This window comes from Dromaius novaehollandiae, chromosome 2 (assembly GCF_036370855.1).
Source record: "Dromaius novaehollandiae isolate bDroNov1 chromosome 2, bDroNov1.hap1, whole genome shotgun sequence".
Classification (NCBI taxonomy): domain Eukaryota; kingdom Metazoa; phylum Chordata; class Aves; order Casuariiformes; family Dromaiidae; genus Dromaius; species Dromaius novaehollandiae.
This window is the reverse complement of record NC_088099.1, coordinates 58,468,932-58,485,788: the sequence shown is the minus strand read 5'-3', so window position 1 is coordinate 58,485,788 and position 16,857 is coordinate 58,468,932. Positions and strand designations below refer to the sequence as shown.

General features: G+C 40.6%; 1 protein-coding gene across 10 annotated transcripts in view; it reads right to left on the bottom strand.

Annotated features, from left to right (window-relative positions):
- Positions 1-16,857, bottom strand: part of HECW1 (HECT, C2 and WW domain containing E3 ubiquitin protein ligase 1) — a 272,955-nt gene that overhangs the window by 108,895 nt on the left and 147,203 nt on the right. For 9 of the 10 annotated variants that reach the window (XM_064506615.1, XM_064506619.1, XM_064506616.1 and 6 more), the window contains one exon: positions 34-112. In XM_064506615.1, coding sequence (XP_064362685.1) covers positions 34-112 — 79 coding nt within the window. The remainder of the gene's footprint in view (positions 1-33; positions 113-16,857) is intronic. The other variant, XM_064506614.1, reaches the window with a different exon arrangement.

Genomic DNA, 16,857 nt, shown 5'->3' with positions numbered 1-16,857 from the left:
GGGCTTAAAACCTCCACATCAACACTGACTTACCTGATAGTGAAAAACTGATCAGTCTCCGACTTCCTTGTCCCTGGATTGAATCTTCATTGGTGATGCTTTTAAAAATCTGCTGGAAGAAGAATAATGGTGAGAGAGAGGAGTCTCCAATATCTCTTGAACAGACAAACTGCTTAGTAACTCTTTTTTACAGTGTAATCAAATAAGAATCAACCAGATGACTATTAACCAAGACAATGTTTTAATCCAGGTAATGATTTAGGCCACTAGTAGCCTAAGTGAGCCCTTTCTGAAAGATTTTCTTTAGGAAAACATAATGATAGAAAAATAATTCTGTAATTTTAAATACAGTAGTTCCTCACCCAAACAGGAACTATTTATTAAACAAGGGATGAAAGTAGCACATAAGGATGGGGATATGGCTCTCACCTCTAATAGTAACTTCTGCATTTGTAAACTGTTATTACTAGAGTAGAAAATCTTGTTCCAGGAAAATTACTGCATGCATGTGCGAAAAACAGCACTGAGAGCTTACTAATAGCCTGTGCAAACAGCAAGTGCGAATTATGATAACAACAAATACCGAGGGTGAATCTGAAAAGAGTATGAAAAGATGACCTTTTGTACTCTCTCACAGGATAGGGGTCAGGTCCACTCTGTGGGTTTTAATACTAGACTCTGGTTGAACGAGTTTATCGATGGGCTGCTGCGTGTGCAAATTAGGTCATAGACTACTTGCTGTCCGAGATCAGAACCTGGCAGCAAAAGTGCCCCTGCTCCAGGCAAGGCATCAGGAGGAACCAGCATCAGCTGAGGGATAGAGTTGTTAGCTGCAGTTTCCTTGCACACAGCAGAGGAGACGCAGTCATGAGTCGGGCTACAGTTTGGCAGGGAGGTGGTGCTATCAGTTACTACCTCCCACTGACTTGGGAGCCAGACTAAGTGTTGTTCTGCTCCTGGGAAGCCACAGCTCCTCACTAGTCTTGCTGCTCGGTTTTCAGACAAAAAAGAAAAAAAGAGCACTTAGGCAGCGAAGTTCCACTTTCTGCCAGGAAACCATAACTAAAGTCACACTCAGCTGTGACTCATTGCTCAGTATACTAAATATTGTGTACTAAAGCTTAACTTGGAAAACTGGCTTTTCTTTGCCCCAGAGGGTTCACAACCTGGAGAAGGGGGCACTGTAGCACAGTTAGAAAGATCTAAAAACACGCACAGTTAAGAGGTTAGGACACAAGTGACGCCTGAAGGAAGAAAAAAAGGTGGATTTGGGTGCCATTTAAAAAAATGAGCTCTTTTGGACTTGACTTTTCATCACAATCAGTTTGTTTCTTACAAACTATTTAAACGGGACAAGGACTACTGAATAGAGTCGGACCAAGAACAAATTTCAGCAGAAACACCCCCTTAGATCACAGCTAATTAATTGCAATTACAGTTTTGGACTTCTCAGCTAACCAGATTTCAATCTATCTAATAAAGCCACCATTGATTTCTGAAAAGAATTTAAATCAGATTATTATATGTGACTAAGAGATTTGTAATGTATTTGATGAATGTTATGATAAGAATACAGTTACCTTTATCAGACGAAGCTGTAATCTCACCAAGAAACAATTACAAATTTCCTTGTCGAAACATATTTTTCACACTACTACACTAACTGGCATTATCCTTTAATACTTACCACTCATAGTCTTCCCATGATTTTGTCCAGGACAATGACTGGGCCAACTGATCTTATATGCACATATGGCAAAACATGCACTTTTTTCGCAACCCTTAAACATTTTTCCAGGGTTCCTAGTTCTGACACAAATCAGTAATAACAGTTTAACAGTTGATGTTTTGAACAGACTGGGGTGCAACTGATGGGTCCTGCAAACATCAACATGTCCAAAACTTAAAAATAAGTTGCTATTAAATGTCCCTTCTTGGTCTGCATCTACACTGGTGAAATTGTACCAGCACAGTTATACTACTATATTACACCGGCAAAGCACTCCCAGCATGGCTGAAGCTGCACTGGTAAAGCTTGGCATAATACAAGGAGAGTAATAAAATGTCCAACCCCATGAGTGGAGGAAGCTGTACTGAGGGGAAAAAATGAATTAGATTTGCTCCTAGAAGACCTAGCTATTCTGTGGAGCAGGTACACTCCACACTGTCCCTTTTAGTGTTCACCCCTCAGTCGAGCAAGACAGAGGACCTTTGGGAGTGCTTCCCCAATTTCCATTTGCCCCATGCTTTCCCATGGAAATCAAGGCACAGGGAGGAGGGGGTAGAATGAAAAGTGAGGGTATGCCCTAGCTCTCACCCCTGCAAGAAGGTGGGATGAGGCTAGTGTGCACATCTGTAGCTAGGGGCTACGAAGTGCTTCTGGTTTTCGCTGTATAGATACAGCTTCCATGAATTACATCAGAGTCAGCTCTTAAACAACTTATCCCAATTTTCCTTATTCCAAGGACTAGTATCAGCAACTTTCCTAGTTGTAGCAGACATTGTGCAGCCCCTTTGGTCCCTAAAACTGGCTATTTGCTCCTTGCTCTTCACTGCAGGCTCTCCTTGAACCACTGGCTTCCCACTCTGTGCTATGACTTTTCTTCAGCTTCCTCCCCTGAACAGGCTCTGGTGCTCTCTAAGCCCAGGAGATATCTCCCTTTTCTCTGGTGGTTCCAACTCACTGGCTTGTCTTTAAAGAACATAACACAACTATGAACAAGAAGCAACAACAACTACAGCAAATACTGCCAATCTCAACTCCAAATAATTAAAAAAAAGAATGCCAGGGATTCCTATCCATAGAAATGAAGTTACTACAAATCCCTCTATAACATTGACTCTTAGTGAGAATAAAATAGGGCTGATTATCACCTATAAACATCATGCTTTCTGTTGTTTTCTAATTTAAAAAAAATCTGCATGGAAAAAATATCAGATCTTTTTCAACTGTGGTCTATTTCAATATACCATGGCATATGAGATATGCAAGAAACATACAGTATTTCCTATCATCTAGCTCATATTATTCCAAAAGCAACAGGTTACTTTTGAAGGATTCTTAAGGATTTTTTCAAAGGTCAAAAAAGGTCAAACGTTATCATAAAGACAAACCAAGCCTTATAAGCATCTCCTGATAAGAGGAATTCTACAGCCAGAATACTCCCACGGATATTGGTGTGATGAGTCAAGTACACAGCTGCTTGCAGCAGCCGACTCTTGCTTTATCAGCAGTGTCTGAAGTTGCAATATGAAAGTAAGACTAAAAAAGAGCACTGCTGTGTAACTGAATTATATACTCTTTAGTTTATCCCAGTACAGCTTTCTGAGATACAGTGCTAGTCATTTTGATAATGTTTAGTATTTAACCTTAGTAATTTTAAACACACAAGAACACTCTTTTGAAATGTGTCCAATTCTACCAGAGTCCGGGCAGCCAACAAAAGGAAAGCACACCAGTAAAGTGGTGGAGATGGAGGCACAACTCAACGGAATAGATAGGTCATTAAAGACTTCAGCATACGAACACCAGGTGACAGTTACCTCCCTGTGCTCTTCTTCCCCTCCCCACTTCCCCAAACCAAGATCCTAGTCGGAACACTTCCTAAATGCCTCATAACTCTCCTGAATGCCTATACAGGTCTACCACCCCAAACCTGTATGTGTTTTCCTCTAGCATTTCAACTAAAAACTCGCATGTCCCTCAGCTCCGATTCTTGACTCTGTCTCTCTTACCACACACAGGTTCCCCCTTCGCACCTGAAATACAGGTCCCAGAAGTGCTTCAGACATTGCAGAGTGTGTGCCAGAGCGGGTTCAAGAACAGTAGCACATCCTCTCTCAAAGGAAGAAATTATTACGTATAGTAACACACTGGCAAGGATATTATGAAGATTGGGAGAGTAATTTTACTTTAATATTGATGTTTCAAGAAGTCAAAAAGAATGGTGGGGAGGGAGGAAAGATAAAGCAATAAGCTGAGCATGCAAGGGTTCTCTCCTCATTTTTTTGACAACACGAGGTCATTTTGTTTGCACTTCTGTCTAGCTGAAGGTAAGGTTTTCAGGATTAAACCAAACAGCTCGGGAACTTAAAAGCGATGAGAAAAGTCTTCCAGTTTAAGTCCAATCTTCTAGGTTAAAAAGAAAAAACTATTTGCTTCTGTTCAGATGTACCATTTTCTAATGTAATAGCCATATTCTATACAGTAGTGAGGAACAGGCTAAAAGCATTCTGTATGGTATAGGGTGAAGTTGAGTACATGCTCACTATTTATGTCTAACAACTGCTCTGACAAGGATTTAGAAAGTTTTGAAGCCTGAGATGAAAAAGTGCATGGGTCATAGTCTTCCTTCTTGTCATTCACAGTAAAAGAAATCCAGACTGATTCTGTGACAACAACACAATTACATCTGCAGTTTTGTCACTGTAATTTGAATTTGGTCATAGGGAGGTAAAAAGACCTATCTTCTCAACTGTCAGTTAAAACACAGCTAGCTGACAGAAAAAATAACATTCATCTCATCGCTTGGTATTTTAGACTGATGTCTTTGGATGAAAATGATGAAATGTAATTTGCCCTCTACAACTTCAGTGTTCTTTATACCTTTGAAATGAGAGCTCAGTCTAAATTAGTTTACTAATTTTTTAAGCAAGAGGGTCTTGAGCTGCAAATTCAAGTCTACCTGAATCTCTCAGAGGACTACCGGTTTCCTGAACTAGATTCAAACCTTCTTTCACTTTCCTTGCTTAATCAGAACTGTCACTGCCATGATAGGAATGTGTGTGCTCAAGTGGTTAAAGGAAGTATCAGTGCTTACTCGGAAATAGTCTCCAGTATACACACACCCTAAACACTCTTTTTCTGGTCTAGTATAGAGTTTCCCAACTCCTGAAGCACACATAGCAATCTCCAGAGCACCTCATGGCTACCTGCAAAATCTGCGTAGGTACTTGAGGCCAGATGCAAGTCTCTCAGGACTTGCTGAATTCTGGGAAAGGTCCGTGTTTGCTATTGTTGTTCATTTTGTCAGTAGAGAGGAAAAATATAAGACAGAAGAGGATGACAGAAAGCTAAAAATAATAGTTTTCTCCTAGCATCCCTTTTCCTTGTGAGTAGTTCCTGCAAATGCTAGAATGAGGCTGTGTGACCCTGAACGAGAAAGAATGTAGGCTACACATTTGCAAACAGAGTCCTTGAGACTCCCTCACTGCCATGGTTAGCGTTATGAAAAAAAAAAAAACTTGAGAAATCGCAGAGTATTATGTCCATCAGTTCTTACTGAGACAAAACTTCATGTGCATCAGCAGGAATTCATCTAACCAGGAGCTAAGAAACCCCACATATCTCCTCAAATACCTTTTGCTTCCCTGGTCCATTCAGATACATAGAGGAGTAACAGGGACAAGATTCCTCCTCCTGAAACTGAATTGGCCTCCATGGCCCACTGCAGGTGTCCCTCTTTGGCCTCCTTGTACCTCTAGGTTGTGATAAGGTAAACGCTTTGGGACACAAGGACAGCATGAACCCAGGCCTGGGAGAGGCTGTAACCATGTTTGCCTGGTGCTGCAGGAGGTAACTCTGCTGCCCAAAAGGAAGATGAATTGTAACAGTACCAAGTATCCACTAAGGGAAAACCTTGCCACGTGCAGCCCACATGCTGGTAAAGCAGGGTCTGCGCAAGTTTTTAAGATCCTTTTAGTATGTTTGTGTATTGTGCAGCCCAACCTAACTATTTTAAAAGTCCTGCTGATATGAAATAGGATTAATATGTTTTTATTGCATGCTTCTACCATATCTAGACATGCAGAGCTGGCAAATACAAGGACATACTCCTTTATCCACACACACACAAAGAAAAACATAGTTATGCTTTAGTCTTATCATTATGTAACATACATTCCTCTCTAAAAGGGCATTTTTAGCCACTGTGACTACACAGACAAAGGGATTAAAATGAAGCAAATTCCCTTCTCTAGTAAGTACAAGAAACCTCTGGTTTAAGAAATTTTACTCTTCGCAGATAGCCAGAATCTGCTTCAAATTACTTCAGTAGCTTCTGCTGTAAAACTTGATAACATTTAATGATCATAATTAATGTGGATTATCTCACGTAACCCAGTGTTTCTTGCATTTAAAACACAGTACACAGCAGCGACATTAGACACTAGCTGTTTGTACATGATGACTTTTCCTATGGTAAACATTCTGGAAGTGATCTAAATCTTAATCCTACACAGTTCCGGTTCTAAAGGGTGTTAATTAAAACCCAGAATATTTTACATTGACAGCACAGATTGTAACTGTAGTAATATTTCATGTAGATTAAACATCCAGATACTGTAAATTAGCACAGCTCAAGCCTGGACCTAGCCTATCTATTAACAAGATGAATCTTTTATTAACTCTTTTAACTAAAAGCAGTTCTTTGTATGAAAGTTGGAAGTCCACAGTGAAAAAAAGCTAAGAATACAAAAGTAAAGCAACAAAGTATTTTTTGTTTGTATATGGCAGCTTTAAGGGTGAAAAGCAGTAGACAAGATAAAAATGATCTTTGCAAAAAGGGAAGCCTGTGGCCTGTTTTGGTTCACATCACAAGTGAAAAATGGCTTCTACTCAGTCCTAAATCGTGCATCAGCAAAAGAAAAGCGCAATAGTGCCAGATGTATTGGAGCTAAAGATAGGCTATTGCAAAGCTGGGAGGAAAGGCAGGCTGTCCAGTAACTGCCTACACTATGCTTGGTTCAGGCTCCAGTTCTCTGTTCTCTGCTTTTCAAGAGGACTTAATTTGGCTGCAGATTTAAAATGAAATAAACAAGGTTAATGGCCTGAATGCAATAGTCAGGAGCAAAAGAGGAAGCCAAGGCTTCGTACTCTGCCTGCTTTCTGTTTGCATCTTTCAATTTGCCTGAGAGGTAAGACAGGTCCAAAACTCTCCGGGTTAACAGGCACAGCAGAGTGACACAGAGGCATAGTACCAGTTTCTGCTCTGCACTGCTTTGCTGATGTCCATTTAAATCAGCTTTCAGCTCGTGTTTTAACAGAACAATATACGTGACACAAGCGCCAAGAACGGTTCCTCAAAATTTTTTTCTCCTCTAACCTAGTTTTGCTGTCTTTTATTGTTGGCCTCTTGATTTCACTGAACTCTTAATATTAAGACAATCCTTTGAGCAAGTAGAAGACAGCTACACAGCCGTTCCACAGCTCAGCAGTGAAGGACCCTTCTACAGTAAAAGAAGGTAAGACGTTGTCCCAAGTTCATACTTCACATTATATCAGACTCTTCAGAGAGGAAATTCCCCTCAATGGATTTCCTGAGAATGCATAAATACTCCCATTTCTCCCAGTGCTGAGTTTAAAAAGGAATAGTTTTAGGAAAAACTCTGACTAAATAAATATGGACTTAAAAAGTGCTTCCTTTCTCCCCATCACTTGACTTCCTCTGTATCTCGGACTGCAGAGCACGCTGGGACGCAAGGAGTGAATCATGAAAAGAGCAAATGGAGAGCTGAGCTCCATGACTCGGTCACTGATAGAATTATGGCTATAATCCCAGGCACCACTTTGAAAATCCAGCCCTAATTAGCGGCAGTGCTTCAGCTACCACCCTCACTCTGTTAACAGAATTAATCCAGCTCTTGAATGCAATATATTCCACTTATCCTGTTAGCTAGTTAAGCCACTGTACTGGCACTGCAATATTTTTCTGTCAGGTGATTCCAAATAGCATGCAGCCAATTTCCCTATGAGCAGAGTCTAATTCCCTGCTGGGTTCTCTGCAGCCAGCCTGGATCCCTGAAGGACTGCGACCACACACACACAGTTTTCCTCGTGTGTTGTGTGGTCAGTCCTATGCTAGGCTTGTAATACTAGGCTTTGTGAATGTCATTTCCTAATCGAGGAGAGAATTTACCTATTGCAGGCATGTGGCAATAGCCCCATATCCACAGAGGCTGCTCTTGCTGCATCTTTTAGCAATGCTTATTGATGTCTTAATTTTTTTCAAGGAGATAGAAGCTTTTAGTTCCCAAAGCGCCTCTCCTACAAACCCTTAAAAAAGCTAGCAAGCAAGCAAGCAAGCAAGCAATTTTTTTCCATCGAAAATGTTACACATTCTTTCCGTAGATTCTAGATAATGAACCGAGGAAATCAAACTTAATTACAGACCAAAATTGCTGTTTAGTGTCATCAGTAAAGTCCTCAACTATCAACAGTCTGATGACAACAGGGAATTCAATGGCAGTATACAGCCAAGCATACCAGGTCTCCATGTTGGCATGAAGATATTTCATATTACCCATCTACCCTATGCAGGTAGAATGCTGTTTCAGCATGACCAGAAGCTACAAAAGGGGGATGTTACGAACAACCGCTTTCAACTAAAGCAAAATTGAGGCAACAAATCAGTGCCTCCCACAGAGTGCAACATTTTTTTCTTCCCAGGCTTTATTAGATTCAGTTTTTTCATTGTTTCAACAGTTCTGCCCAATAGACTTCAGCTATCCTTTGGCAGCAGAGGAAAAGGTTTGATTAGAGACGTCGATCTTCCTTCCCTTTTTGAAAGTACATATAAATAAATTCTTAGTCGCAGGCACTTCAATACAATCACACGTGCATGTTAATAGAGTTTGGGTTGATCTTTCTGAGTTGACTGCTGGCTTATATCTAAGCAACAGTAATTTTTCCCGAATATGTAGCACGCTTCTGGGAGGACTGCTTTCTGCAGTATATCTCACCAGATGCTCACATTGGCTATGCCATTTGATGTTCATGGGCCTTTGAGCATTAACAAGCCTCTCAGCAAGTTTAAAGCAGTCCAAAGAATGATAGTTGTTTACAGCCCCAGTGTGCAAACCAGACTTTTACTTAAATACTGCCCTTGCCTCTGTTCCAGTTAGGGGGGGCAAAAGGTTCTTTGCAGTTACTAAAAGCTCTCTGCTCCCCAGAGTTACCATCATCCAGAAAAAAAAAACTCTAAAGAAATCTGAAGATCAGATTTGCACCAAACAAACTGCCTTAATGCAGGACAAGATCAGCCCTGTAAATCTGACAGGTCCATACACAGAGCATTAATGTGCTTAAGCACTCTGACAGCAAAAACTGCTTGTAAATATTATCCTCCCAGGATGACCCAAGTCCCTAAACCCACTGAAATATCTGGGAGCTCTATCTTGACAAGCAAGACAGGCCCAGTGGGCACTGTTCACATCCTATAATTCTGCACAACATCTACCTCTGCAGATGATAAATTCAAACTTTTCAAGAAAATATTTTTCTTCTATTAAGAATTAAAAAATTGCCACTAATGCCTTTTTTCTCTGAACTGCAAAGTGATGAGAGCAATCAAAATGTAGGGCATACATTGTGGAAATACTTGATACTATGACATAGCCATGTCATCTTTGGGAGGCAGGAAACTGCATTAGACAGCACATTGAGCTTCCAGGCAGTCTCTATTGGAGCTTTAGAGACTCCTCATTCTTCTAATGTAGTTTGGTTGAGACAAGGACGCAGATGAGAAATGCTCATGATTGTGAGAGACAACCATATTCTTCAGGTGAGCTGTTTTTGAGGAATGGCTCAGTGCATTAATCTTGCTGTCAACGAGCCTGGCTGAGGGAATCTATCCAATGACCCTTTACACCATAAAGGAAGAAGCAAGCCAGTGAACAATGCCCATTCTTCTAAATGAATACCCCAAACGCCAATTCACTATGAATGCCATTTTTTCCAGAGGTGAGTTACAGGCCCTTTACTTTCAACCTTGGATCCTACTTTAGGCAGAAATGAGGTGACTGCAGAGACTTACAGCTTGATTTAATAAATAGAGAAATATGCCTGCTACTTCAAATGTCCCTCAGTCTTGCCAAATTACTAATAAAACATTTATGCTCCACATAACATTTTTCCAGCTATGATGGCATAGAAAAGGTAAAAGAAGAAAAAAATCTCTTTCATTTATGGTATCTACAGTTTTCTAGTTAATGTAGTCTCCTTCATACTCAGTGTTTCTCCTGTGTACCTTTTGGGAGATGCATCAAACCCATTAGAAAATGCTCATCCTATTTCAGTAAACTCATGGAGTTTGTTTTTCTGTAAAAATATGCCTTTGTTTTCTTATTTGGCCATTGTAGCTGAGCATACACTGTTTTGTTTTTCTTAGTTTGTTACCTTGTACAGCAATGGGCTTTAAAAATTCAACAGTCTTCTCCGGTGAAGTGGGCTTGTGGGAATATTCATCCTAATCATGTTCTCATAGAATAACCTAAGTTGGAAGAGATCTCTGGTGGTCACCTGGTCCAACCCCTCAGTCAAAGCAGGGCCAATTTTAGAGCAGGTTACTCAGGGCTCTGTGCAGTCAAGTTTTGATTATCTCCAAGGATGAGGACCCCACAACCTCTCTGGGCAACACATTCTAATATTTGACCACTCCCATGGCAAAAAAAAAAAAAAAAAAAAAAATCCTAATATCCAAAGAGAACTTCCCTTGTTGTAACTTGTGTCTATTGCCTCTTTTATTTCACCATGAATTGCAAGAAGAGACTGACTCCTTCTCTACACCCTCCCATTAAAGGCATCAATAACATCCCACCTAAGACCTCTCTTAAGACTGAACAAACCCAGCTCTCTCATCCACTCCTCATACATAACAGCACAGACCAATCTGAAGGAGGAAAAAACAGGGGCCAAACTCATTCTAACAATGACTATGGTAGGGTTTTATAGCAACCCTGAGATATGCTACAGACTTTGGGAGAAAACACTGAGAAATTCAATCTCTGCTAACAGCTGAGTACACTACAGTAATTTAGATATCATGGAAAGCCTCAGGAAGGATTTGACCTGCTGCATATTGGATGCAAAAGATTTCTGAATGTACAGTCATTAAATATGACAGGAGGGGGAAAGGAACGTCAACTAAATGCAGGAGTGCTGTCACTACAAAGAAATCATTAGCTACAGCATGCGTAATGATTTAATTTTTGTATATGTTAATAAATAAATCATGTCCTATGAGCAACAGAGGTGTTTTCTGTTGCCTGTGTCAGTTTCAATGTAAATCTGTGCAAAATTGGTTTCAAACTTTTCAGTTAACCCTGTGAAACCTTTCTGGTGGAACAGAGCATGGCATCTCAGAGGTTAATACCCCACATGACTCAAACCACCCAACTCATCCTCATTCCAGTGGGGAGGAATAATACTCATATAGACAAGAAGTGGGTCCCTTCCCCACACGCACTGCATGCCCCCCATTCCTCAGATCCCTCCCTCTGCCAAACACGCTCACTTGAAGGCAGGTATCTTCTGTATAAAATATCTCTCCCTTCACCCCCACCAGGAACATTCCTGCCCTCTGCCAGGCAAACAGCCGCTTCCTTCCCTACAGAGGCAGCCACTAAGCTCAATTGTCTGCTGCTGTATGAAGGCAACAGAGAAGGGAAAAGTGGAGTGTAGAGCTGCTGGCATTGCAGGGGCTGTGGTGACCAGGAGGCTGGGTGCTCTGGGATGAGGCTGCCCTTCCTGTAGCATGGCTCACTCTGCTCTTCTCTTCCCTGCAGGAGCAGGAACAAAACTTTCTTGGCCAGTGTTCAAAACTTTGGGCTACATGGAATAGATCTGATCCAGGGCACCTCTTGGACCATGCCCCTTTAACCACTTGGAAAGGGGCTAACAAGAAATACAACTTTTCCCCTCCCATTTTGGACAAATCTGTGCTGCTAGTCCGCCAGCGAGACATGAGGAACGACTGCTGAACCTAGAGGTCAACTCTAACCCTTCTGAAAGTGGCAGGAGTTTTGCCACTGACTTCATGGCATTAATATTTTATCTTCTGCTGCTGCAACAGCATTATACATCCCTGAACTGCAGGGCACTGAAGCAGCCTGTGCTGCCCTACCTATTCCTCTCTGTCAGTGATGCATCACTTGCAATAGCAAGTGAGGATGTCATGAGACAGAGATGTGGCAGCTTTCCTCTCCTTTCCTCACCCTCAAAGGCACAACTGAACAATCAACTTGTAAACCCTGAGCAGCCTTTCAGTAGTAACAGATCCAAAAGGCACGAAGACTCATAGGGTGCTACTGCGTAGGAAGGCAGCTTCACGAGCAGCAGGTCTGCAAGCTGAGCCTCAGGCATAACCACAGCTTGCCCTTGCAACAAAATAGGAGATCTCGAATGCCAGGGTACTCCTTGCAGCGCAGTCCACCCCACTTCCATGTTTACACAGTGACTGCTCTTAGCCAGCTGTCTGAGAGGCAGCTACATGGTCTCAAGGCTGGTAGGGGCCAGGGCACAGCATGCTCCTCAGGTTGGAGCTCCTAACCATGAGCTCTACAACACTCTAAAGGGAAGCAGACAACAAAACCATGAAAGGAGTGTACTAGAAAAAAGAGAGGGGGGAAAAGAAAGATGAAAAGGGCAAAAGAGAAAAGGCAAGGCTCTGTAGAAGGAGATTGGAAAGCAAAGAGTGGAGTAGTGGAGCACAACATGAGGAAAGAACATGATTAATTTCTAAAATTTCAGATCTTCCACAACCTAAAAATTCCCTCCCTCTCTTTCTCATAAGAATTGATCAGTACAGCTTTGTCAGAAGTCAAAGCTGATGGCAGCAGTTTTCAAACTTGCTAAATTGCTAGGATAGGTTAGATCCTGTCAGGAACACTGAGAGAAACAAGTAGGCTGCTACTAAAACCAGGGTTTCCTAACAACAACAGGCACCTCCAGCCCTTTCTAGTAATAGCCTTCAGTGTTCCCGCATACCTTAATCAGCCCTATGGCAACAGATATTAGCAGCCCTCAAATATTTTACCTCTGGAATCACCGTCATAGCACTGCTCTGGTCTGCTAGACAAAAGCTCATAAATGCGCTGGTACCTGAAATAATATAGTCTGTTAAAAATTTTGTGAACTGGCCCCAGGTTTAACAATTGCCCAGCGTTAGTTAGGTAATATGAACAACACTGGTGGCCATTTGCTAAGATTATCAACATGCAATCTAATTAATGTGGTTTGTACTTATATTCACCATAAAGTCCTATTGCATTGCCAGAAGGGTAGAAAAGGCCTCAATGTAAATATGAATCAGACCCACTGAATTAAAACGGAGCTGTGTAGAAACAACTTAGCTGATTTCAATCAGATTTTACAGACACAAGAATTTAAGCCTGCTTTTAAACTAGAGATTTTAAGCAGGGAGGGATGGCATGCTTTTAATATATACAGAAATATCCCTGTCTGAGAACTCAGCTAGCTAGCTGGGAAAAACAGACAGATGTTCAATATAAGTGGAAAAATGTTTCTCAAGAGATTCCAGAATTAAAAATGAACAAAGGATTCAGAACTCTAATTTAAAAAAAAAATTCCTAAGCACGTATGCTGAGGTATAACATACTGACCTACATCCATTTCCCCACTGAGCTTCTTTTGCTCTTAATCTTTCCTACAAGTAATAATTAAAGCCAAAATGATTTAGAAAAGTATGCAATATTATATAACTGTATTTCATCATCAAAATTATGTTAAGGGAACATGATTATCCTGCCAAGGTCTTAGAAACCAGGAAATGCAAACCTAAAAGATAACTATGAAGCTTTAACTCTGCCTCTTCTTGAATATAAATGGTAATCCTTCTTCTTTTTTTTTTTAAGCTGTCTCTCATTATCACCTTTCACCAAGTAATATAACATAATATATATATAATTTGTATCATCTGAGTTTCGTGAAAAGTAAGTACAGGCAAAACAAGATATTCAAGGTTCAAATAAAACACAAACCTAAGACTGAATCATTGGCAGAAAAAATAAGAAATACACATCTGAAAATTAAGAGTAGAAAACATAGGAGAGGCCAAGAAAAAGAACTAGAGGGAAAGGATTATATAATTATGATAGGGCTTGCATGCATGTGCAAACAGACATACATACACAAGCACAAACACACACACACTACACTGAAAGGGCAGATAGCTGCAGGCACAGATGTAAGGTGGGGCAGTTTAACAACTTTTTAGCTTTCTGTCATCATCTGCTCTTCTTTTTCACCTTCTCACAGTATTTTCACCCAAAGAACCCATGAATTATGTCCAAAAATTTCAATATGTCACGTCCACATGTGATATATATGTGCAAGCTAAATTAACCTCACAGACATCTCTGCTGTCTGTAGACAGCTGCTATCCCACTGCCCCTCTTCCTTCCCATCCTGTTCCCTCTCTCCCATTTAGTCACCCTGCAACTCATTCTCATTGCCTTGCAGGACTAAAGTCAATGACATCTATCAGCTCCAGCAGAGATGGAATTTCATTGTAGGACTATGTCTGCTAAGACGGGTTCAGTGAAGGATTCAGATCTAGCTTAGGCAAGTTAAATAACGTCTGTCTTTCCCTCTAAATGTATGGCTGTTTGTCTGTGCTTGAAAACAGCCACCTTAGGAGAAGTCAGCTGTTGAAACACATGAGTGAGAGACGGGGCACGGAGCTCCCAACCTCAGCCTAAATTCATACCTCAATCTGTATTCAGATACAAGCAATGTCTGGACATGAGAAGAGGACTTGTACCTACTTGGCTGTTTTGCTTCCACTATATCAGTTCTCCAGCTGGCCGTAGGAATGAAGTACCCTTTAGCTTAGGAATATCTGATTCCATTAAATCTTCCAACTGCTTAAGTTGTGGGTGTTTAGAGACTTTATAATCAGTACTTCGAGCCAAGGATTTCTCAATCTTCTCAATCGTGAACTGAAGCTTTGTAAAATTATACTTTGTTTTTGCACAGCAAATTCACCAGTGATATATTCAGTTCATTTCTCATCTCTGTGTCCTAGATATTTCCCTCACATCTGTAAACCTGCAAGCTACAGCTACGACTGCAAGACAGAGCAGAGGGCAGCTGAGGCAGTGCATCAAGAGTCCCAAGAGACAGAGACTCAAGATAAGTCTCCTACACTCCTTTCTGCAAAATGTTTAAATTTTACTCAATCTTCTAGATGATTTGCATTATATCCCAAATAACAGTCCAAAGTGTCATGCCTTACAGCAAAATAAGATTAATTAAAAATAGACAGGCAAAGAAACACAATGTATATGACAAGCAAATTATATCTAGCTTGAATTTCTGCCAAGTTAATCTAGTCTTTGAGATAAAGCCCTACAAAATCAGAAAGAAGATCTCTATTAGCTTCGATGGATCTAGCTTTCAGATTGGCATGATCTATACCAACAGACTTAAAAACCATAACAACATTTTTTAAACATTCTCCCTGCAGCTTAAGCCTCCTCTTCCCTTCTTTTTTCACTGGGCAGCATATCTGAGACCCAACAGCAGATACTGTTACACAAATCACCATCATCAAGAGATGAGACAGGCCTCTGGCATCCTAACATTGTTTTAGAAATCACTGATCTCTTACAAACATCACAGATTTTTAAAAACAAACCCATAAATTGGTAATTCTGCTGTGTTTCCCAAGTGTTGCTGATGCTTTATTTTCATATTATCACAGAGGTTTTATATCACAATAGTTTTATAAAACACGTTCCTTTCACTGCCCCAGCTCCATCTGCTTATTTTGCCTTGTTCTTCGTAAGCTCTTAGAGAGTCATTTGGGATTTTATTCATTGCTTTGAATAAGTACTATCTGAGTTCATGCCTTTCCCTGTACACCTTTTAATATTTATACAACTTCTTTGGAAGGCTTATACACACAAACAGTTGTCACTCAGCTAATATTTGCATTCCTTCCTTAACATAAGTCATTTCTTCTTTATTCTAATCTGATGACCATGGTATAGTATGCTAATCGTCCTGGATGGACACGCCAGTCAGAAACCAGGCCATTCTGCTTTTCAAAATAGCTAATGTTTGCTCAGATGTCCTCTGCTTTGTCTCATCAGCTAAAAGGAATTATTAGCAAATTAAAGACTATGACAGCAACTTTCATTTTAGAATTTCTAAGCACTTCGCAAACCATTAATTCCTAGCATATACCTGAGAGATAAGATATTGCCACCCATATAAGAGATAAAACATAAAGATATCCAAAACAGTGCTCTAGAATAGCACACATAGAATGGACAACTAGGGCAAATACATGGCCAGCAAATACATGTGGACAGGCGGTTCTGGAAACATAGTGGACAAATCAAACTCTGGTCCTTTCCTCTTTATAACACATCAGTCGGTAATGTAGACATAGCCAATGAGACCTAGGGAAAGAAAGTGCTTGTTTCATGCCCATGCACTGCAAGGTTCTTGTAGTTTCCACAAACCTGGGATGCTGGACTAGCTGGATCTCGCAGAGAATTCAGCCTGGTGGCACTCATGTTCCTTTTTCCCTATTGGAAATTTAATTTTTTTAACCAAGAGCAGGCCAAATATAAATGGTGCCATCTCTAAATGATAGTCAAATGTACACCAAAAATAGATAGAATACAATGTGCTTTTTTAATTCCATTAGCAAGCCTCCAAACCATCCAGTGAGACTTAGGCCAATGCATACAAAATTGAAAATTACTAATAAAATTGATAAACGCAGGGAGAAAGGGCAGAAATCATCTATTTTGTAAAGGAACATCAAATCAAATCTTCTTGCAACTGATACATATTGGAAAGGTATGTCATGTAACATAGAGCACCTCTAGTAATTTAGTTTATGTCTTGCCCACAATCAATTAGACATGATCTGTGCCTCATCACAGTAACTCCTAGAAGGGAAGAAGCAGGAGATGCTTCATTCAAAAGTCTATCATCTTCACCTCCAAAGCACACTCCTCAGCTCTAAAACCTTCCTTCCATCCTCCCTCAACAAAACTTGAAATAATCTGCCCTCAGCCACACTGTATAGTTCCAAGAACTGTCCT